The following is a 21,350-nucleotide window of genomic DNA, read 5'->3' as shown; positions in this document are numbered from 1 at the left end:
CTTCTGATACATTCTCACACCCCTTACAAAAGTTTGAAATAATGGCAACAAATTATGCATATACACTATAATTTTGAAAACCCAAGTTTTTGCACCCCCTGGAATATCATCTTGCACCCCCAGGAGGTGTGAGCACCCCTGGTTGGGAACCCCTGGTTTATATCATATTGCTTACTAGCTACCTTGGAAGGACAGTTGTTTTGAAAGTCACGTTATTAAATATTTTCATAAACATATATAAGTACTGTTATTTATTTCATTACAAATTTTACAATTCCTGGCAAACAAAGCCATAAAACTGAGAGATTGGTAATTCAGTACATCTGTAGTATTATATTGGGGGAGGGTGGTTTGAAACACTATTCAGAATATTTAGGATTCTCTTAGGATTTTCTTAAATTGGGATAATTGCTAGATAGATAGTCTTAGAATTCATACTGCAATTCTACCATCTAGAATGCAGTTTCAGAAATTCAGTGAGTTTTCTCCTCCGCTGTACAAAGAATTGTGGTCTCCATATTCAGCGGTGTCCTGAACTCACATGAAAATATATCTGCATTAATCACTGAAGCTGAATTTTTTTGGGAAATTAGAGCTTACAATGGCCTTTTATTTTTAAAAATAAACTTGTGCATAAGCTGCCATTAGGTCAAGATGAGAAAAGAACATAAGCAATAAATATAAATATAAAATTGATTTAACATTCCATTTTTGTACAGAAGTGTAGTAAAAGACAAAGAAATATTTAACTTCAAATTACTTTGTCCAGCGCACGTTCTACCAGGAGAGTGACTCCCATCCAGTTTGCCAATATTTCACCTAACAAAATATTTGTATTTTCCTTAATAAAGCTTACTCAATGGTCTTCAGGTGATTGACATTCTAAATATAAGTCATCAGCAAATCCAAAGTTGTCCGATTAGCTAAAACCCTTTAAAAAAATAGCTTATTACGTCTAAACTCGTTGAAGTTCGATATAATTATATTATCGCACGTAAAGCCAAAATGCACCGTGTGGGTCTACAACAGCTTCACTTTGTCAGAGGGGATAGTTTGCACAAAATCAGACGATCTCCCAAGATGAAAAGAAAGGACTGGGGCCATCAATTCGATACAGTATATAAGTGCTAATGAAAAGGAGAGCAATGTCTTTTCCCCGTAGCCTTAGTAGGCAGCTCATCATCAACCACCGCAATGCTCTGAAGATTATCGGAAAGCTGGGAACTTGCAGAGCGCAGCAGCGGGAAGGAGAAGGCAAGCGCAGCCTTCCCGCCCGGAAATGGCGCCGCCGGCTCCCCTCCTCTTCCCTGGGCGTCTGCGGCAGGAGCGTCTGGGACCGGGGTAGGCAACCTCGGCTCTTTTATGACTCGTGGACTTCAACTCCCAGAATTCCTGAGTCAGCATAGCTGACTCAGGAATTCTGGGAGTTGAAGTCCACGAGTCATAAAAGAGCCGAGGTTGCCTACCCTTGGTCCGGGAGAAGGGCGCGCTTTCGGTTGCTGGGAGGAGGTTGCGTCCGACGCCTAGGCTGCGGGAGAGGATGGAAGGGGTCCGCCCGGTGAGGGACGGAAGGGCGATTTGATTGCAGTCGGAGCCCGCACGCGGTGGCGATCGTGCTCTTTCGCGTTTGTGTTTTTTCCGAGAGGATGCATCCCTGTTAAAATCGGGCTTGGCCGAAAGTGTAATTTTAGCGTCTCTCAGATTGGCGGCTTCTCTCAAAGCTGGCAGTTTCGTGGCTTTCCCCCTCCCTTTTTAAGTTGTTGAGGAGGGTCGTTCGTGCTCACCGTAGCCCCGGTTCGTGTCCTTCTCGAAATAAGCGCGCAGCAGCTATTTGCATGGTAAAGTAGCAGGTGCCATTGAGAACAACTTCTGTAGGGCAATTCATAATAAAATAACCTCCAGCCCTAAACTAGGTGGGGCAAAAGTTCATTGCCAGATAATCCTGAGTACTGGAGATTTATTTTTAGTACAGTACAGGATTAACAAGACTCATTGTAGATTTATGTCCAGTTTCCTTAGTTCATATGTAACCTCACTAAGGGGATATGGGTAAGAAGCAAGTGGTAAGTTCTGTTTTGAATTGTTAAACATTTGTGGGGTTTTTTTTAAAAAAATAGGATAAAAACTATGCCTAAGTCTAGCTTCATTTTTGGTTCATTCATTTTTGGTTTCATTTGCACCATAAAAGATCTGATTTCAGAACTGTCTCATTGTTTTCATGGGTAGAGAATACAGTTCATTGAACAATAAATTGTTTAAATAAATCTGTTTAAATAGTGGCCCACTTTAAACAAGGTTTACAGTCTTATAATACAGTTGTTGATATTCTAAAATAAGTTTTTTAAAAATATATATTGAGTTGTATATTTTTATATATTGCAGCGTCCACCCCGGATTCTTCCTCCAGTACCAAGGTAAAATTATAATTTACTGCAAAAATACAATGGGCAGATTAAGAAATTTCAAGGAAGCTATTAGTCCTTAACTTTTTTTGTAGCTATTACTTTTATGTAGGTGAATTTTATTATGTTTTCCAAATTTAGTACTACATATATTTTAATATTAACATTTTATTTTATATTTCCAATTTCATGTAACTTTGATTTGGAAAATATTAATCCAAAGTGGAGAACAAGGTGAGTACTATTCATTTTCCCCATTTTTTAAAAAAATTATTCATTGATTAGTTTGCTGTTTTAACTTGTGAGTGGTCCAGAGACACATGAGATGGGCAGCTCTAAGAATTTAATCAAATTGTCATCCAATATTTAATTTAACAAATATAGTTAGTTTTCAGTGGCAAACAGTACTATAGTTTTCAAAATCAATAATGGTTGTCTTTATTATTACAACAAAATCATATTTTTAGAACAGACTTTTAATTGTATGGACAGAATTCATTGTAATTTATTGCTGTAGAGTGTTTGTAGAGTCTTTTGTGGCTCTTTATTTATTTATTAATTTAGTAGGACTCAGGGCGGTTTACAAGGCAAAATTTAAAAACAATACAATATAAAATTAAAATAAAATTAAATAAAGTCTAGCCCCAAAAAATTAAAATCACAATTTAAAAACATTAAACCCCTCAGTCCAGACCAGATAGCTCAAAGAGCCAGGTTTTTAGGTCCCGGCGAAATGAACAAAGGTCGGGGGCAGTCCGGAGTTCCGTTGGCAGTTGATTCCATAGGGCAGGCGCGCCCACAGAGAACGCCCTCCCCCTGGGGATCGCCCGTCGGCAATCCTTGACCGGCTGTACCCTGAGGAGGCCCTCCCTGTGGGAGTGCACAGGACGATGGGAAATTGACGCTGGCAGCAGGTTCTCCCTCAGATAATCCGGGCCCATGCCATTTAGGGCTTTATAAATATTGTAGATATTTCATTACCTAACTAGGTAAGGTATCATCAGTGGTAATGAGTGTGGTGTGTGCTCCTTGATTATACACAGTAGCTTGCCTTGGCAGTGTTGGCAGGAAAATTATTTTCTCCTTGGTAGTGCTTTGATTAGTTGTTTTCTGTTTGATTGTTTGTCTGCTGTCTTTTTGTTTCCTTCTGTCAGACCCAAACAACCAAGAACTATACAATGAGTAACTTATCAGTACAGTTAGTCCTTGACTTGCAACAGTTTATTTAGTGACGGTTCAAAGTTACATCACTGAAATAAGTGACTTATGAGAGTTTTCACACTTAAGACCATTGTAGCATCCCCATGGTCACATGATCAGAATTCAAACACTTGGCAGCTGACTAATATTTATGATAGTTGCAGTGTCCTGGGGACATGTGATCCCTTTTTGTGACCTTCTGACAAGCAAAATCAATGGGGAAGCCAGATTCACTTAACTGTGTTACTAACTTGACAACTGCAATGATTCACTTAACAACTGCGACAAGAAAGGTCATAAAGTGGGACAAAACTCACTTAACAACTGGCTCATTTAGCAACACAAATTTTGGGCTCAACTGTGGTCATAAGTTGAGAACCATCTGTAATTCTTTTATTATTTGCCTACAAACAGAATCTTGCCAGATCAAGCAGTTATTTGTAATGTACTGTGTGAATTCCTAGGGAAGGTCCAGCCTTGCTCTTTTCCTGCCCACCAGACATTCCAACCTCCACTGTCTCATTACTGTCAACCATCCAACTAGCGAACTCAAAATTAAGGAATCTTCAAGGCTTTGAAGTGCCATAAAAGATAAACTTTATGGAATACACATCTTGGAACTGAAGAAGCAAAACCAGCTCTGGTTTTCCTGGACGAAAATCTGCCTAGTTAACAATAGCTTTCCCCCCACCCACCGAGTGTTCCAGTTGCCCAACCATATGTCTTTGGTTTGTTATGAGAATGGTCCATGTCTCTGTCAGACACCTGCGTTAGTGACCTTGGCATCCTTGAAGGCTCTCACAGACCATGGATCGCTTCTTAGACTCCTGCTTCCTCCCCACCCTTCCCGCGTTTCTATGGCAGATTGAGTAGCGATAGAGATTAGCAGGCATCTTAGCAATTCAACCTTGACAATTACCTTCTGAGAAAGAGCCTTGTGCTCCTACAGCTCCAGACTACATTCCACCATATCTTAGCAAACTCAAAAGCCAGATATGCTTAATGATTACATAATTCATTTAATGACCAATAAAACTGAATATCATTCACTGAACAACTGCTTTGCTTAGCAATGGGCATCCTGGTCCCAACTGTGGTTGTAAGTTGAAGGCTACCTGTAATGATGTTACCTAATCAGGTAATTAAGCATCTGCAAGCAAATGACCAAGCACAGATAGCACCAAGGATTTCACAGTTCATGAACTACATATATTCCCTTTTGTTACCTATATCAGCAGGCCCCAACCCTTGTGGCATCGGGCTGGTTTCGTGAAAGACAATTTTTCCACAGACCAGGAGGGGATGGTTTCAGTTTTGCTCATCACCCGCTCACCTCCAGCAATAGGTGATGCAGCCTGGATCTTAACAGGCCATGGACCGGTAGAGGAAGTGCACAGCATATGTTGTGGTAGCATTAGAAACAATTAGTCTGGAAGCAGTATAGGAATGAAGATAAGGTTAAAAAAAAGAGAGAATATAACTAGAATGAATGCTTTTAATTATTCATAAATAACCTGAAGTTTAAGATATTGAGTTAGCCAAGATTCTAGAATATTTAGGTGGTTGAAATGAAAAGAGGCACATGAAGTTCCAAAATCATATCTCCAAGCTAGGAGTGAGCATTAAAATGAGTGGACAGTTGTAAATACTCAACTAGATAATGCACATGAAATAGTTTGAATAATGTACCTAAAACATTATACATATAATAATGTACGTTTACTATTATGGCACTAATTCTTGGCTTCTGGTTTTGCAGATGAAATTCCTCTCAGTCGTCCGAAAAAGAAAAAAGTTAAGAAAAACTCATTAGGTAAGAGGATGATTCAGTTAAGGCAATTTAGTATGAAAAGGGTTAGAGGATTTAAAGGTGCAATTTATGAATGGCTACTTAATGCTGGATTATAGTTATAACTTGAGCTCCATATAGTTTATGAAGGTTATTTCACATCTTCAATTAGTTTCATAAAAGTAGTTTCATGTTTACTGAAAGTTTATAATACAGCAATAACACTTAAGACTTATATACCACCCTCAGTGCTTTATGGCACACTCTGGGCTATTTGCAGTGTACAAGCATTATTTGCATATTGCCCCCAACAATCTAGGTCCTTATTTTACCAACCTTGGAAGGATGGTAAGCTGAGTCAACCTTAGGTCCCATCAGGATCGAACTCCAGGCTTTGGGCAGAGTTAACCTGCAATACTGCCTTTTAATCGCTGCGCCACCAGCAATATACACACAAGCAGCTAAAGGTAGTACGAAGGTAAATACTAATGGCTGCTGGATCACATGTTTGTGATTTCTGACATTCCCTGCAAGCTTCCCACAAGCAAAGTCAATGGATAGGTTGGCAAGAAGTCACAAGTTGCGATCTCTTAGCAACTCGCATGTTCCTTGCTTAATGACTTAGCAAAGTACTTTACAACCATGTCACTTAGCAATAGCAATTGCAGTCCCCATGTCATTATAACCTGCCATTATAACAGTCAATACTGACTTGATGACACATAATCCATTTTAGATGGCTTTGGTCAAATTGCTGTATCTGAAAGCAATGAGCCTCTGACCTCTGAAACACAGGATGTTCCATCTCAGAAGAAGCGCAGGAAAAAGAAGGCACCTCTAGGTATGTACAGAATTTTGAAAACAATTTCAGCAGAGAATACAAGCCAATGCAGCGCATCATTGCTATTTATTAGAATGGCTATAAAATGCTTTTAAATGGTTTATAATAAAAAATGAAATTTCAATCTAAGAATATTAAAATGTGATCTGTTCAAAGAGATGTTTTTTAGAGTTAGAAAGCTAAAAGTCATAGAAGGCTTGAAATGTAAGAATCAGCACTTTGTATCCCATTTGGAAATGAAACAGCAACCAGTATAAAACCTTCCATATTGATACAATATGATCTAGGTTTTATGTCCTTGACTTCTGTATTAACTGAAGTTTCCAGAACTTGCCCATAGTTAAGGCTGAGTGATATCAGTGTCAGTAGTATCTTCTTATGTCAATTTTCCGTAAGTAAAATTAAAGTTGAAAGTAACCAAAATACACTCCAGATTCAGAAGCACTCTGAGACAAAAGCCCATCTCCTAGAAATGTGAAGCACATTTAAAATCTTAAACCGTGATTCGTTTATCGTGAGCAACTCTGGTTATCCTGTTTTAGTTTGTTATCCCATATACAGCCCATTATTGACTGCAATCATTCAGCTGTGTCCCAGATGTGTTACCTGGAGATGTTGCAAAGAAATAAATTGGACATACTGATCTAAAATGGCTAATGATCTCATTGAGATGCTTTGTATAGACACTGAAAGCATTGGAAATAGTATAAAAATCCGAGGAACACCATGAATTCGTTTCAAAGAGCAACTGTGTCCAAGCAACACTATTTTAAGCACATGCCTGACAGATAGGAATGGAATCATATAAAATATGTAATACCCTTAAGGTAATTTAGAAGGAAGCCAACTATAATGCTCCCTTACCATTTTTTTGCATAACATGGTTATGGAAGTACTCACAATACTGTACAGTTTCTCATAGTGTCTGACAATACTGTATCACATAGTAAAAAAATAATAAAATCAGTGGTAATGCATTTTTAGTTGCTTCGGCAGTCTTGAAATGTCTAATCTTAGGATAAAAGAAAATAAAGATACTGGTTTATAGCAAAAGTGTTTTATGATTTTTATTATGAAATGCACAACAGCTGTAGTGTTTTTGGAATTAATTTTTAATAGAGCAAGATGACATTTTCCAGTTGATATATGACTAGGAAGATACATATCCAATCCAAAATCACTTATAAAACATAGTTTGTGTAAATCATTACCTCTTAGCACAATCTAGGTTACAGAGTTATTTATATTATATCTCACTTTTCATTTGGAACCCAAGGCGATAAATATGGGGTTCCTGCCTGATGAGAAAAACCTCTTGAGGAGGAGATACATGTACTGCTCCTTATTAGAAAGGTAGGAAATAAATGTACTGAATACTTTTTCTATATGGTTTCTGGAATTCGAGACACGTTTAGTTTATTTATTTCCTTTGATCTAAGGACCCTACATCTATATCTTCTTCACACAATTATTCTTGTGAAGAAGAAAAAGAACTCCATTATTGCCAAAGGAAGTGCTTGCTCTCTTAACCATTTCTTCTGGAACTAAGGCTACAAATAATGTTTTTACACAGCACAAATTTTCTTGTTTTCCATTTTCAGAATCTGAAACATCATTTACTGAACAGGATGGAAATGACGTAGATCCTTCACCAGTGGAAGAAACCGTAACTCGAAAACAATGGAAAAGAGTAAAGTGAGACATTCCATTTTGACTTCCATATTCTTTCTGAAGTAACAAGCTTTACAATTTGTTGTTTGACAGTAAAAGCTGATGATCTTTTATCCCAGTTATCTACATCCCTTGCTCTGTGTGTGTGTGTGTGTGTGTGTGAGAGAGAGAGAGAGAGAGAGAGAGAAAGAGAGAGAGAGAGAGAGAGAGAGAGAGAGAGAGAGAGAGAGAGAGAGAGAGAGATATTTGTGTATAGAATTTCGGAATGCTTAAGCTCTTCGTGTCATTTATCTGTTATTCTCATGCAGGGCTATAACATTTGATTGATACACTGATATTGCAATGAAAGCTGAAGTTTAAGAAAGGGTTTTATTTAGATTTATGAAATGAGACTAGATTTGAATATTTTATTCACGGTTTAGTATTAATTCCCAAGTATGCCTGCCCAAAGATTTTAGTAAATGACATGTGTTTGAGTATTAGCAGCTTGGGTTGGTAGTTGGGCTGTTGGTTTGATCTCTGTGCTTGGCAAATTGGTAAATATTTTAGTAAATTTTTAACTCTTTTCAGGGAACAAATAAACAATTCCAAGCCAAGAAACACATTTAAGATAATTTAGCATCCTCATTCAGGGGCAAGAGGGACTTTTCCATGTATGAGTTGGTTTTATTATCATCCTAGATTAAGTCATGTTATTCTATGTATGCCAGTGTCCCTAAATGGATAGTCATTCACAAACCATTCTGTGATGTCTGTAAAGTTAATAGCATGTATACTTAGTTGAAACACATTTCTATCATTTTGACTCTTGGAACAAAATTTGAAAGTATATGATGTAGAGCCAAAATGTAGAGCCAAAAATGCATATTTCAATGCAACCCTAAATATATTCAAGATTACATGAAGCCTGTTGGAATTGTTTATTTACATCACTTAAAAGACAAAACCTCCTGCTACTCAATACTACTCCAGAAAAATAGAAAATAAAAATCATGATTTATTAACTTGTATGCAGCTTGACACTCAATGACCCTGGGGAGCTCCCAACAAAGAAATCACAATAAAGTTCATTAAATATAAATATAATATGCAAGAGATAGCAAGCACAATGTAGCAAAGGTCTCTCTCTCTCTCTGTGTCTCTGTCTCTGTCTCTCTCTCTCTCTCTCTCTCACACACACACACACACACACACACACCCCTTCATTATTTTAGACAAAATAGAGGGACATTCAGTTCTTCGGAAGGACTTCCTTCCCAAAAGCAGGCACTGCTCCAGAGAAAGCATCCTTGGAGGGTCCTGACAGATTTACTCAAAGCACGCCAACTCTGCAAGATGAAATTGGCCAGACAGATGCCAAGACATCAAGCAACCAAGCCTTATCTCTATCGTTAACCAGAATTTTTCATTCTTTCCTTCTTTCTTTTACAGTGACAGGGTGAAATGCAATATGTCATACTTAACATTGTGTATCATGTTTGATTCCTATAAGTTTCTGATGTGGGAGCATATACTTTGGATCATCTTCTAGTTCACTATAGTTGCCAGGTCCAAAACCAAAAATATCAACATGATTCTTCCAAGCTGAGTTCTTTATTGTTTCACACCTATAGATAAAATCTTGCCAGACTAAGCACTCTATTTAATCTACATCTAAAATGTGAGCTATTAGGGAGGGACTGTCTTCACCCTCTTCCTTTCACACCAATCTGGGCTGAGTTGCTTTTTACTCCTCTGGAATGTATCCCCTTCTATTCTATGAATCCACCTTCTTACTTTATTGCATCACAGTAGAAGAGCACTGATCATCCTTTGAGAAACATAAAAGCTCTGTGGATTTGAAGGGAGAAAGAAGGTTTGGAAATTCAGCAGTTCCTTAAAACATCTGCATCTTTTTCTGAATCTGCAGTTTGCAAATTTAGGAAAAATTGCATTTGATTTAAGCAGGTGCCAGATGATGTTTTGTACTCACCTCTTCACATTTAACGCTTTCCTCTTTGAATGCAGATTGTGGCACAACCCTAGCAAATATATGATACAGGTATACCCTGAGTCACTAACATTAAAGAAGAGAATGACTGTCCTTTTTCTTTGCTACTATAATGTTAGGAAAACCCGGCCTGCAGAAAGTTCCAGTGAATTGTGTGTGGAGGATGAAGATATAATTGAGGATGAGCAAGTAAAAGGCACAGAACAACGTTCTGTGTTTTCTGCTCCTACTGGGGTTAGCCAACCTGTTAGCAAAGTGTTTGTTGAAAAAAATCGTAAGTACTTTGTTTTACAACAACAAAATGTTAGTATATTTGAACAAATATGGTAAACTCTCATCTTATATCTTGAAGTAATTATTTTCTTTATCAAGATTATGTCTGTCTGTCTATTCATTCATTCATTCCATCAATCAATCCATTTCAGGGCCACTTAGTAACTCTGGCAGCTTATAATTTAAAAAATAAAAAATAAGAGAGAGCATGGTGGACCATAAAAATAAAACTAAACAAAACCAAAAGGGGTTTATGCTAACCTATCTCAAGGCCTGAGAGAACCAGAATTTTAGTAATTTCTAGAACATCAAGGATGAGGGGTACATGAATAAATATCCTTTAAGTTGAATTTATAGTACTTCAAAATGTGCAAGCACATCTTTAAGTATGACTTTTGAAACTCACTCCACTGTATCTTATCTCATTGTACTGTATTTTGTTCTGCTGATGCTCATACTTTGATATGGTCAATTGCCTATCAATAAATATATTAAAACTCATACATAAAGTATCTGTGCCATCAGACAACCCTCACTATCACTTGATTTTAAAAAGTGCAGGAACTTATCCTAAAAGTCATTGTTGAAAGAAAGTTTAAAAATCTGATTTAGAGAATTTGCCTTTGTGCCATTTCATTTTCTTTTGAAAAAAATTGCGGAATTTTTGAGGGATATCCTTCTCCACCTAATGCATTATAATGTTCGTGCTGTTAGAAATAGTATATAGTCTGACATCATGAAAATTTGAATATATTGTTTTTGTAAACCACCCAGAGCTACTTATTTTTATTTATATAGAGAAATAATATCTCATATTTAGAATTCTCTCATATGAGATGAGTGGTGTAGAAATGTAATAATAAGTAAATAAAAATAATAATTTAGTGCTGCTAATTAAAAGCTTTGTAACATTTCTTGATATTACTTTGTGCCTTAACTTTCTCAAATGGGGGAAAGGTGTCTGAATTTCCATTTGTCCCAGAAGTTGATATACTAATTTTAATACTTCATTCAGATCCGTTTTTTCCATTCTTTAATTATGGCTCAGATTAGTAGAACCAAAGTGTTAAGAATTTGGCTATTAGGCTGAAAAGGGGGCTTCTGATGACTGTAGCTACCACCAAATAGTCATCTTGTAGATAAGTTAATTTTCACTGAAGTCAGTTGAGTTTGCTTTCAGATGACATTCCTGATATACAGTAAGAGCAGCAATGAGTTTGTAATAAAAAGTATGTATATGTATGTAGTCTCAATTTACACTCACCAAAAAATTATCCTGAATTTTTATGAACAAGTATAGTAATAGGAAGCTTTAACAATATTTTTCTTACAAGCGCTTAACATTTTGGGGGTTTTTTCCTAAGGGCGTTTTCAGGCCACAGATCGCAAGGATTTGATTAAAACTACTGAACATGTTCAAGTGTTTATGGATGTAAAGGCTTCTTGGACTACTAAGGATGTGGCACTTTCAGTTCATCGTGGTTTTAGGTATGAAATTATTCCCATTATTGGCATCGTTAAAAATGAACAAGTGATTAAAATGAATAAAATGTCCAGTGATGCCTTCTCCTAACTTTGGAATCAGATTGTCTTTCTTTCCACCATCTCTCTCTGTCATGATCTGATGTACACTTGAAATGTTGATTCACCGAGATGCAGTTGTTTACTAAACTTCCTGAGATTTCACTTCATAATGCAGGTGAGCATCTACTTAGCAATCAACTAACCTTGCTTTAGAGCTGTGTAGAGGAAATATGTTCCCCTGCAGGTCCCACTCTATCATTATAGCCCAAGCTAAGCAGACTTTAATTTAACGTTATAGTTTTGGCTTGGTAACAAAACTCGGTTTTAGGGCTTAAAACACAGAGATGTATGTGAAATTTGCAACTCAGCACTTCACCATAAAAGTTTTTTCTATCCATATACTGTGAATGTGCCTGCTGACTCTTGGCCAATATAACTTTTTCTGAGCTGGAATATCTAATAAATTTAAGACTATTTACAAGACGTTCTGTTTCAGGATATATTAACAGAATCTCATCGTAAGAAGCATACTTCCATTGCATCTTAATTCTTCCCATTTGTCCTTCTTAGGATGTTTGTCTGATAGTTTTAATGTATGGCGCTTGCATAATCACTGTAATATTCTGCACAGTGAGTTCAGTCACATCAAATAAATAGTCTTTCACAACAATTAACATCCTGGTAATTTCTTCAGAAAATGACAGTAATTGATATGATGATTGGCCTCCACTTGTAATTATTTCTTATAAATGTTATTTGCCACCTACAAAAATATTTGAATAGAGATTTATTAATTAATTTTTTTTGGTTTTGAGCATTACTCTCTGTGAATTGAATAACTTGAATATTGGTTAATAACTTGAAACTTGAATACAAAAGTCCCTATCGCATAAGTGAAAACTACTGACAAGGCAAATTCAGAGGCTAGAATTTGAATTTAATTCACTAAATTCTGAATTTAGGGAATTCTGACTTTCTAATTCATTGGAGACTGAATTTAAGATGGTGGACATAAAGGTTCTTGTAAATCTGACATTCTGAACATTTAACTCTGTAAGATTTGTAAAAGTTTAATTTTTTATTCATATGCTTTCTTTTATTAGGGTAATTGGATTTTTTACTCACGGCTTTCTTGCTGGCTATGCTATATGGAACATCATAGTGATTTATGTTCTGGCAGGAAATCAGTTTTCAACCCTTTCAAATTTGCTACAGCAGTACAAGACTTTGGCATATCCTGCTCAATGCCTCCTTTATTTTTTACTTACAATTAGTACCGTTTCAGCTTTTGACAGGTATTTGTTCATTCCTCTGTCTTGGTGACAATGCCTATGATTCATTGTGAAGTTATCTTATTAATTGAAACAATGATTAATAGCTTAAGCTCTTGACATATAATTGTAGCAGTGCAGATGTTTTTCTGATGTTTTTTAAGATGTTAAGTATGGAAACTACACTCAAGCCGGAATGATTTGCATTGTGTTCTGTTAGTTTCTTATACTTCCTACTTTTGAAATTCTTTATTCTTTTATTAAAAAACTTTTATTATCAATATTTCTGAACTGGAGACATCTAGTTTAACCAATGATACCAACACATGTTAATTATTCTGATGAAATAATTGGCCCCTAGATCAAGGTTTGAGAGAACATCCTATTTCCTTAACATCAGTGGATAATTTATGAGATATAGCAGAACAAAGTCAATCAGTTAGCGGCTCCTTTTAATTAAATCAATTTAATACTCATTTTTCAGAATCGATTTGGCTAAAGCAGCAGTGGCAATACGCAGTTTTCTTACATTGAATCCAGCAGCAATTGCTTCTCTCAGTGAGTAAACAGCATTAGCTGACCAATAAGCATTAGCTAATTATTCCAGTTTATGCTTTAATTATATTTTCATTCTGATCTTACGGCTTTATTCTTGTTTCCACATAGTCTTATTGTGTATTGTAAAAAGGCAACCATTTCCATACAGACTACCAGTATATTTTGTTAAATAAAAGTAATGCTAGGAGGGTCTAAGCTGGTTATACAGATATTTATCAAGTAATAATTTGATAACTCATAAACTAATTTTGCAGGTTTGTATCTCACAATTCTGTATCTGTCCTCTAAATAGACTAAGGTGCAGCAAGTTTATTTTCTGATATAGGACAGGAAACAGCAGTCTGAATGCTATCAGAAGTATTTTACTGTTTTGGAATTCCTGAAAGGGAAAATCTAGGCAGTGATCAAAGAATTTGGGAAGTTGTGGTATAGTATAATCATTTTCACAGGTTTTTTTTAAATAAATATTTTATTTTCTAGTTTTACAGTCAAATGTTTAATAAATAACATGTTGTCTAGATCCATTAGTAATTCAGTGATCTATATTAACTTCTTCAGTCTAGATCCAATATTACACCATCAAAAAGGTCACCTTTTGCAACCTTTTGATAAGCAAAATCAATGGGGAAGCCAGATTCACCTAACAACCGTGTTACTAACGTATCAACTGCATTGATTCACTTAAATGTGACAAAGATCTTAAAATGCAGCAAGTCATTTAACAAATGTCTCATTTAACAACATAAATATTGGGCTCAATTTTGGTCATAAGGTCGAGGACTACCTGTATAGTTATAGTTATAGTTTATTTGATTTATATACCGCCCTTCTCCTTGGTGGGACTCAGGGCGGTTCACAGGGCATACATAAGAAACACTATACAAAAATTAAAAAGAATTAAATCCATGCCCAATTAAAACAGAAGTACAGATTAAAAACAATTAAAAGCCCATAATCCCCCATCAGGCCAGACCAGCTAATTCGAACAAATGGGTCTTCAGGCCCCGATGTACTCTGGTGAATCAGATTCATGGAAGAAACATAAGGATCAAACATGTTAATATGTATTGTTAACTCTTCCAAAAATCTGGAATATCTTAATAATAAACATTATTTGTTTCTTCCAGTGTATTTTGCTGCTCTTATCTTGTGCCTGAGCCAACAAATGACAAGTGACAGGATCAACTTCTTCACACCACCTTTAGAAAATGATAGCCTTTGGTAAGAATTATGGACTTTTTTTCTTTTTAAAAGACAGTTAATTTAAGGATATCTTTACTATGTACAGTCATGGCCAAAATTGTTGGCACTCCAGAAATTTTTCCAGAAAATCAAGTATTTCTCACAGAAAAGTATTGCAGGAAGACATGTTTTGTTATACACAGGTTTATTCCCTTTGTGTGTATTGGAACACAACAACAAAAGGGAGGGAAAAAAAGCAAATTGGACATAATGTCAAACAAAACTCCAAAAATGGGCTGGACAAAATTATTGGCTCCCTTTCAAAATTGTGGATAAATAAGGTTGTTTCAACCATGTGATGCTCCTTTAAACTCACCTGGGGCAAGTAACAGGTGTGGGCAATATAAAAATCACACCTGAAAGCAGATAAAAAGGAGAGAAGCTCACTTAGTCTTTGCATTGTGTGTCTGTGTGTGCCACACTAAGCATGGACAACAGAAAGAGAAGAGAACTGTCTGAGAAGAGAACCAAAATTGTGGACAAATATCAACAATCTCAAGGTTACAAGTCTATCTCCAGAGATCTAGATTTGCCTTTGTCCACAGTGCGCAACATTATCAAGAAGTTTGCAACCCATGGCACTGTAGCGAATCTCCCTGGTCGTGGACGGAAGAGAAAAATTGATGAAAGGTTGCAACGCAGGATAGTCCGGATGGTGGATAAGCAGCCCCAAACAAGTTCCAAAGGAATGCAAACTGTCCTGCAGGCTCAAGGAGCATTAGTGTCAGCGCGGACTATCCGTCGACGTTTAAATGAAATGAAACGCTATGGCAGGAGACCCAGGAGGACCCCACTGCTGACACAGAGACATAAAAAAGCAAGATTACAGTTTGCCAAAATGTACTTGAGTAAGCCAAAATCCTTCTGGGAAATCGTCTTGTGGACAAATGAGACCAAGATAGAGCTTTTTGGTAAAGCACATCATTTTCTAGTGTTTACCGAAAACGAAATGAGGCCTACACACAGTACCTACAGTGAAATATGGTGGAGGTTCAATGATGTTTTGGGGTTGTTTTGCTGCCTCTGGCACTGGGTGCCTTGAATGTGTGCAAGGCATCATGAAATTGAGGATTAACAAAGGATTTTGGGTCACACTGTAGAGCCGTGTCAGAATGCTGGGTTTGCGTCTGAGATCTTGGGTCTTCCAGCAGGACAATGACCCCAAACATACGTCAAAAAGCACCCAGAAATGGATGGCAAGAAAGCACTGGAGAGTTCTGAAGTGACCAGCAATGAGTCCAGATCTGAATCCCATTGAACACCTGTGGAGAGATCCTGCAATACTTTTCTGTGAGAAATACTTGATTTTCTGAAAAAATTTCTGGGGTGCCAACAATTTCGGCCATGACTGTATGTATAATTATACAGATATAACTGAAGGTTTTATAACTAATAAATGCATATGATTCTCCTCTCTCCCACACCAACTCCATCCAGGATTTCAGATGAAGAAAAACAGATTCTTCAGCCTTGGATTGTGGTTAATCTTGTGATAGCTATTCTTGTTGGGATCTCCTGGTTCTTTTTGTCTTACCAGCCACAGATGGATCACAGTGAAGGTACAGAAAAAGAAGATAGATTGTAATCCATTAGAATATGGGAATCACCTTAATAGATTATTTGAATGGCAAATTGCTGATTCTTTCCTAAACAATTTTAGATCACGGAAGTTACTAGGGAAAGGGAGAAGATAGTATGGCAGTAATTTCGATCATTAGTCACAAGGAAAGGAGCAGCAGAAAAAAGCGTTAGGGGAGAATATGGGAATATATTTGAAGAGACAGTAGTACTGCAAAATGACTAGAGAAATTAAATTGAGGGATTGTCCAGCAATAAATAGAATTCAGTATCTCAGCTTGACTATTGCTATAAATGCATTTAAAATTTGTATTTTATATTTTATGTTGTTTGCCTTATTTTAATTGTGATACTTCTGACATTTATAACATTTAACAGGTGTTATTCCCTTGTTAACAATACTGGTAAATATATTGAGAACAAAGCGTTAATAATTTTAAGGACTCTTAGAATGCCAAGTGACATATTTTTCAGCTTGGAAAAGAGAGGTTTTTTTATATGTACAATAATCTGAAGGAGTCTACATATGCAAATAAGGAGTCCTGATGCTAAGGTTTTCTTTCCTGTTTCCCACAAACTTGCAACCTATTCCCCAGTTGTAATGTTTTTAGAAGACCATGTTTCCTGGTGGAAGGAGGAAATCGGGAAATTATTTTTTAATGGATTTTATTGTACATATATTTTTCATTATATTTTGGTATCCTATGATAGGTTGTTTTTTCTTGTAGAGATGATGTTTAAGGGTGAAGTGGAAGAATATCCCCTCCCGGACACAGAAGCTAAAGTGTCTTCTTAGCACAGGCAACTTCTTCAATTTCATAAGATGCTTCAGTCATTTATACTTGCATGTAATATTTTTTACACTTTTTAAACATTTAATTTGAATGAATTTTGTAATTATGCTATTTACATGTTACAATAATACAATACAAAATCATTTTTCTCAATCAAGTTATTTTCTATGGATTTTATGCAACTTTCAGTGAAGAAGATAAAAAGAAAAAATTCTCCACGGCGTATTTGTTCATTCCTGATTGTCTATATTTTGATATTCAAAAGTAATTGAACTCAGTGGATATTTTGTTAGAGGCTAATTTATCTTTGAATAATTAAATTCAGGGTGGGTTTTTTAAAAAATTAAACTGCTGAAAGTTTTTGTAGAAATAATTCCTAATTAAACTTTGAAAAATTTATAAATTTATCAATTTTTGCTGCTTCATTGTGTCATATTAAGGTTTCATGTATTCACAAATTCATTATAGTATATAAACATGTGGTATGTATGTAATGGTACACATCTCTGTTACAAAAATGGATTTGTGCAACAAGAATTTATCCTTTAACTCATCTAGTTAACATTCTCTTCCCCGTCTTTGCAGAAATATCCTTGAATCCTTTGTGATAAAAGATATGCAGGGAGACTACATCAAGGGGTATTTTGATTCATTAGCTATCTTGCTCTTTTCTAGAAGGACAATCTAGTTGTAATACTAGAAAGCTGGTATTTTATATGAGGATGCTTGTTAGATAGGTTTTTGGGGGATCTAGTGTATCTATGTAAAACCTATTAGAAACTAGACAATCTATGACTCATTGGCTCATCCTTTCAGAGATACTTCCTTATCAAATTCATCAATGACTTCAACAGGGAAGATTTTTTGATGTATTGCCTTCACTGAAAAAGTTGGAATATATGCAGAAGTGTATCTTCCTTGAAAATAGTCCATGATGAACTGTATACCACAAACATCAACACAGGAAATGTTTTATGACATTGTCCTATGTCATAAACTTTTAATTTTTATTTCATAAAATATTTTGTAACATTTGCCAGATTTCAATTCTACAGTAGTCATGGGTCCCAAATTTTGATCACATTCTGGAAGCTAGTCAATTTGAAATTTCTGGTTCAAAAACTGTACCCTGTGATGCACAATTCACCCAGTTAAAGATTACCAGAACAAGAGTTTTAGTAGTACATACATGAAGACTAGATTACAGCAGAAGCATAAAAACATTATAGACATTTTATAAAAAGTTATCCTTTCAATATTGTGCAGGTTAGAGTGTCTTAAAAGTTCAAATTCATTTAAAAGTGATACTATGAATTTTAAAAGGCATTCTTTAGGATTTTCAGGATTTTTAAAAAGGAATTTTCCATAATTTCCCCATTTTTTTGAAAGATATGTGTGCATATACATTATTAATTTTAGGACTTTTGTCAAGTTAGATTGCTTTTCTTCAATTATGGACAGACAGTATTATCTTTAAATATTGAAACCAACTATTCAGAGAGCATGCTAAAAGATAGCTCATTTTACATCCTAAAATAGGAATAAACAATCTATTGAAAAAAAATGGAATAGGGGACATAATGCAAAACGGCCTGGATTGTGCCGTGGGTTTTTAAAAATATTTGAAGCATCTTGTAAGATTTACATTACCAAATATTTCCCTTTAATTTCCACCTTGGAATAGTAAGAAATCAGTATTGATTTTTGGCAGGTATAATTAGCTTCAAGTATCACAAAAAGAAAATTCAGAAGCCACAGGTTGAAGATTTAAGAAATAAATTTTGCTTATTCCACTAATTCAAGGGCATTCCATTCATTATACATGATCTCCATATAGAAACTTCTGAAAAATACTTCCACAAATGTTCTAAATTATAAACTAAATCAATCCAAAGTAACAAATATAAAAATATTTTTAATATACTGAATCGTACGTTATCCATGGGATCATAATGCAATTCTTGCAATGTACAACAATATACACGACAGGTAAGGAAATGCTTCATGACACCATACTTCACTATGATAAGTTGGTCTTACCCCGTTCTGCTTGAGCCTTAATGTGGTTAGTTATTTTTTATTTTATTTTATTTTAATTCCATTTATATCCCGCCCTTCTCCGAAGACTCAGGGCGGCTTACAAGCTTAGCAGTAGCCTTCATTCTATGTATATGCCTGCTTATTAGGGCTTTCGCCCCCTAGATTGTGGTTTAGTATGCCATAAGAATGAGGCCAACCCTATAGATTGAGGGCATGAAGTCAAAAAACTTTAAAAGGCATTTGGCAGAATGATCGATCTATCTATCAGTAAATATCTATTAGCCATGAGCTTCCAATGAGTATCCAGTCTACTACTTGCAAAAGGGCAACTTAAAGGAAGGCTCCGATTTGGGGTTCTTGTTTATCAGGTTAACCACTATGGCGCTCTTCTGAGTGCAACCCGAAATCCTAGTTTCAGTAAAATCTTACCAAGTTGCGGCTAGGTTATTTCCCAACACCAACAGGCGCGAAAGATCAACGTCTTCAGCCAGGGCAGGGGATGTGGGTTTTAATAACAACTCCGGGCGTCCGCCGCCGCCGCCAAGCGATCCAAATTGTGACGACGCCTGAGCGGGAAAGGGGAGGGCAAGAAAGCCGAGAGCGAGGAGCAGGCGGCTCGCCAGAAATTCTCCGCCTCTCGCCCGAAGGCTCTCCCGGTGAGGCAGGAGATGTGAAAAGGACGCGGTCGGCAGCCTCCCGAGCAGCCGACGCCTGAGCCCGAGCCCGAGTCGCAAGCTCCAGCCGCTCTCGCCATGGCGGCGCCTGGGCGCCGCAAGATAAGCATTGGCGTGGAGCTGCCGCCGCTGCGTCCCAATGTCCCGTTGCCGCTGCTGGACTCGGCGGAGGAGGGGCCCTCTTCCACCAGTTCCTCACGCGTCCGCAGCACCACCAGCACCACCACCCGAGGCTCGACGGAAGGAGATTCGGGTATGTCGCACTTCTCGGTGTCGACCATCCTCGGCCTGCGCGGCATCAGCTCCTCCTCCTCCTCCCCCCTCGCCGCCTCCTCCACGGACAAGCTCAAAGGGGAGAAGGCTCGCTCCCTCCTCAAGGTGCGGTACTCAGCGCGGGGCTTCCCGGGTCGGGACTGACGTGCCAGGCCGAGGACTTGTCTCTTTTTGGCACCGGGTTTATCTTCGCTCGGCCTCTGAACGCAGTTGACCTTTTTAAAATATTAAAAAGTTTTTGAAAGGAAGATTAAAAACTAATGCAAACTGCTGTCGAGTAAGAAACAGGAAAAGAAATTGAAAGTGCAACAAAGGGGGGAAAAAAAGGTTTCCCACCTCTTCTTTATAACAGTTATGACTACAATTATAAGTTAATCTGTTTTCTTTAAGCTTGCCACTTCATTCTACAGGTAGTCGTCAACTTACCACCACAGTTGAGCCCCAAATTTCTGTTGCTAAGTGAAACATTTGTTAAGTGAATTTTGCCCCATTTTGCAACTTTTCTTGCCACAGTTGTTAAGTGAATCACTGTAGTTATTAAATTAGTAACATGGTTGTTAAGTGAATCTGGCTTCCCCATTGATTTTGCTTATCAAAAGGTTGCAAAGGATGACCTTTTTGATGGTGTAATATTGGATCTAGACCAGGGGTCAGCAACCTGAAACAGTGAAAGAGCCACTCGGAACTGGTTCCCTCACAAAAGGAAAAACTGGGAGCCGCAAAAAAATGTGTGCACATGTGTGTACATGCGCAGAACAGGGTTTGACTGAAGAGTGGAGCCAAGGTGAGATATGCACCTACCCTGCATATTTGAATTGATTGGTTGAACTTTTTTAATCCCTGTTTTTTGGACTACACATGGCAGAGGACTGGGAGCCGCAGGAGACAGCTGAAAGAGCCCCATGTGGCCCCGGAGCCGCAGGTTGCAGACCTGTGATCTAGACTGAAGAAGTTAATATAGATCACTGAATTACTAATGGATCTAGACAACATGTAAGCCGAGGACTACCTGTAGTTGAACTTTCCCCCATTGGAGGGCTGATGAATGGATGAGAATACAACTCCCAGGATTCCAGGCTGGGAGACACTGGAATTCTGGGAGCTGTAGTATTATCAAACTGCAGAGCATCATAGCGGAAAAGCCTGGGTTAGTGGAAAGGACAATTTTATGTGGTTTTTTAATCAGAATAAAGTAAGCTTTGTTTCATAGTTTTCTGCGAGATGCTTGGC

General features: G+C 37.1%; 2 protein-coding genes across 2 annotated transcripts in view; both read left to right on the top strand.

Annotated features, from left to right (window-relative positions):
* Positions 1–1,005: 1,005 nt before the first annotated feature.
* Positions 1,006–17,697, top strand: TMEM237 (transmembrane protein 237; the record flags this gene model as incomplete). Its single annotated transcript, XM_081341473.1, has 13 exons — positions 1,006–1,116; positions 1,428–1,558; positions 2,383–2,414; positions 5,362–5,415; positions 6,128–6,232; positions 7,834–7,927; positions 10,013–10,167; positions 11,531–11,654; positions 12,794–12,985; positions 13,446–13,519; positions 14,647–14,740; positions 16,199–16,320; positions 17,068–17,697. The coding sequence occupies 13 exons, from the start codon at positions 1,006–1,008 to the stop codon at positions 17,133–17,135; spliced, it is 1,356 nt and encodes a 451-aa protein (XP_081197599.1). The 3' UTR covers positions 17,136–17,697.
* Positions 17,698–18,320: 623 nt separating this feature from the next.
* Positions 18,321–21,350, top strand: part of LOC308675802 (cation channel sperm-associated targeting subunit tau-like) — a gene marked incomplete at its 3' end in the record, with an annotated part of 28,659 nt that continues 25,629 nt past the window's right edge. Inside the window, exon 1 of the mRNA XM_081341352.1 lies at positions 18,321–20,225. Within this exon, the coding sequence (XP_081197478.1) occupies positions 19,926–20,225 (300 nt within the window). The 5' untranslated portion in view covers positions 18,321–19,925. The remainder of the gene's footprint in view (positions 20,226–21,350) is intronic.

The sequence above is a fragment of the Vipera berus genome (assembly GCF_964194415.1).
Source record: "Vipera berus genome assembly, chromosome: 1".
NCBI classification, from domain to species: Eukaryota; Metazoa; Chordata; class Lepidosauria; order Squamata; family Viperidae; genus Vipera; species Vipera berus.
This window is presented reverse-complemented; position numbering and strand designations above follow the sequence as displayed.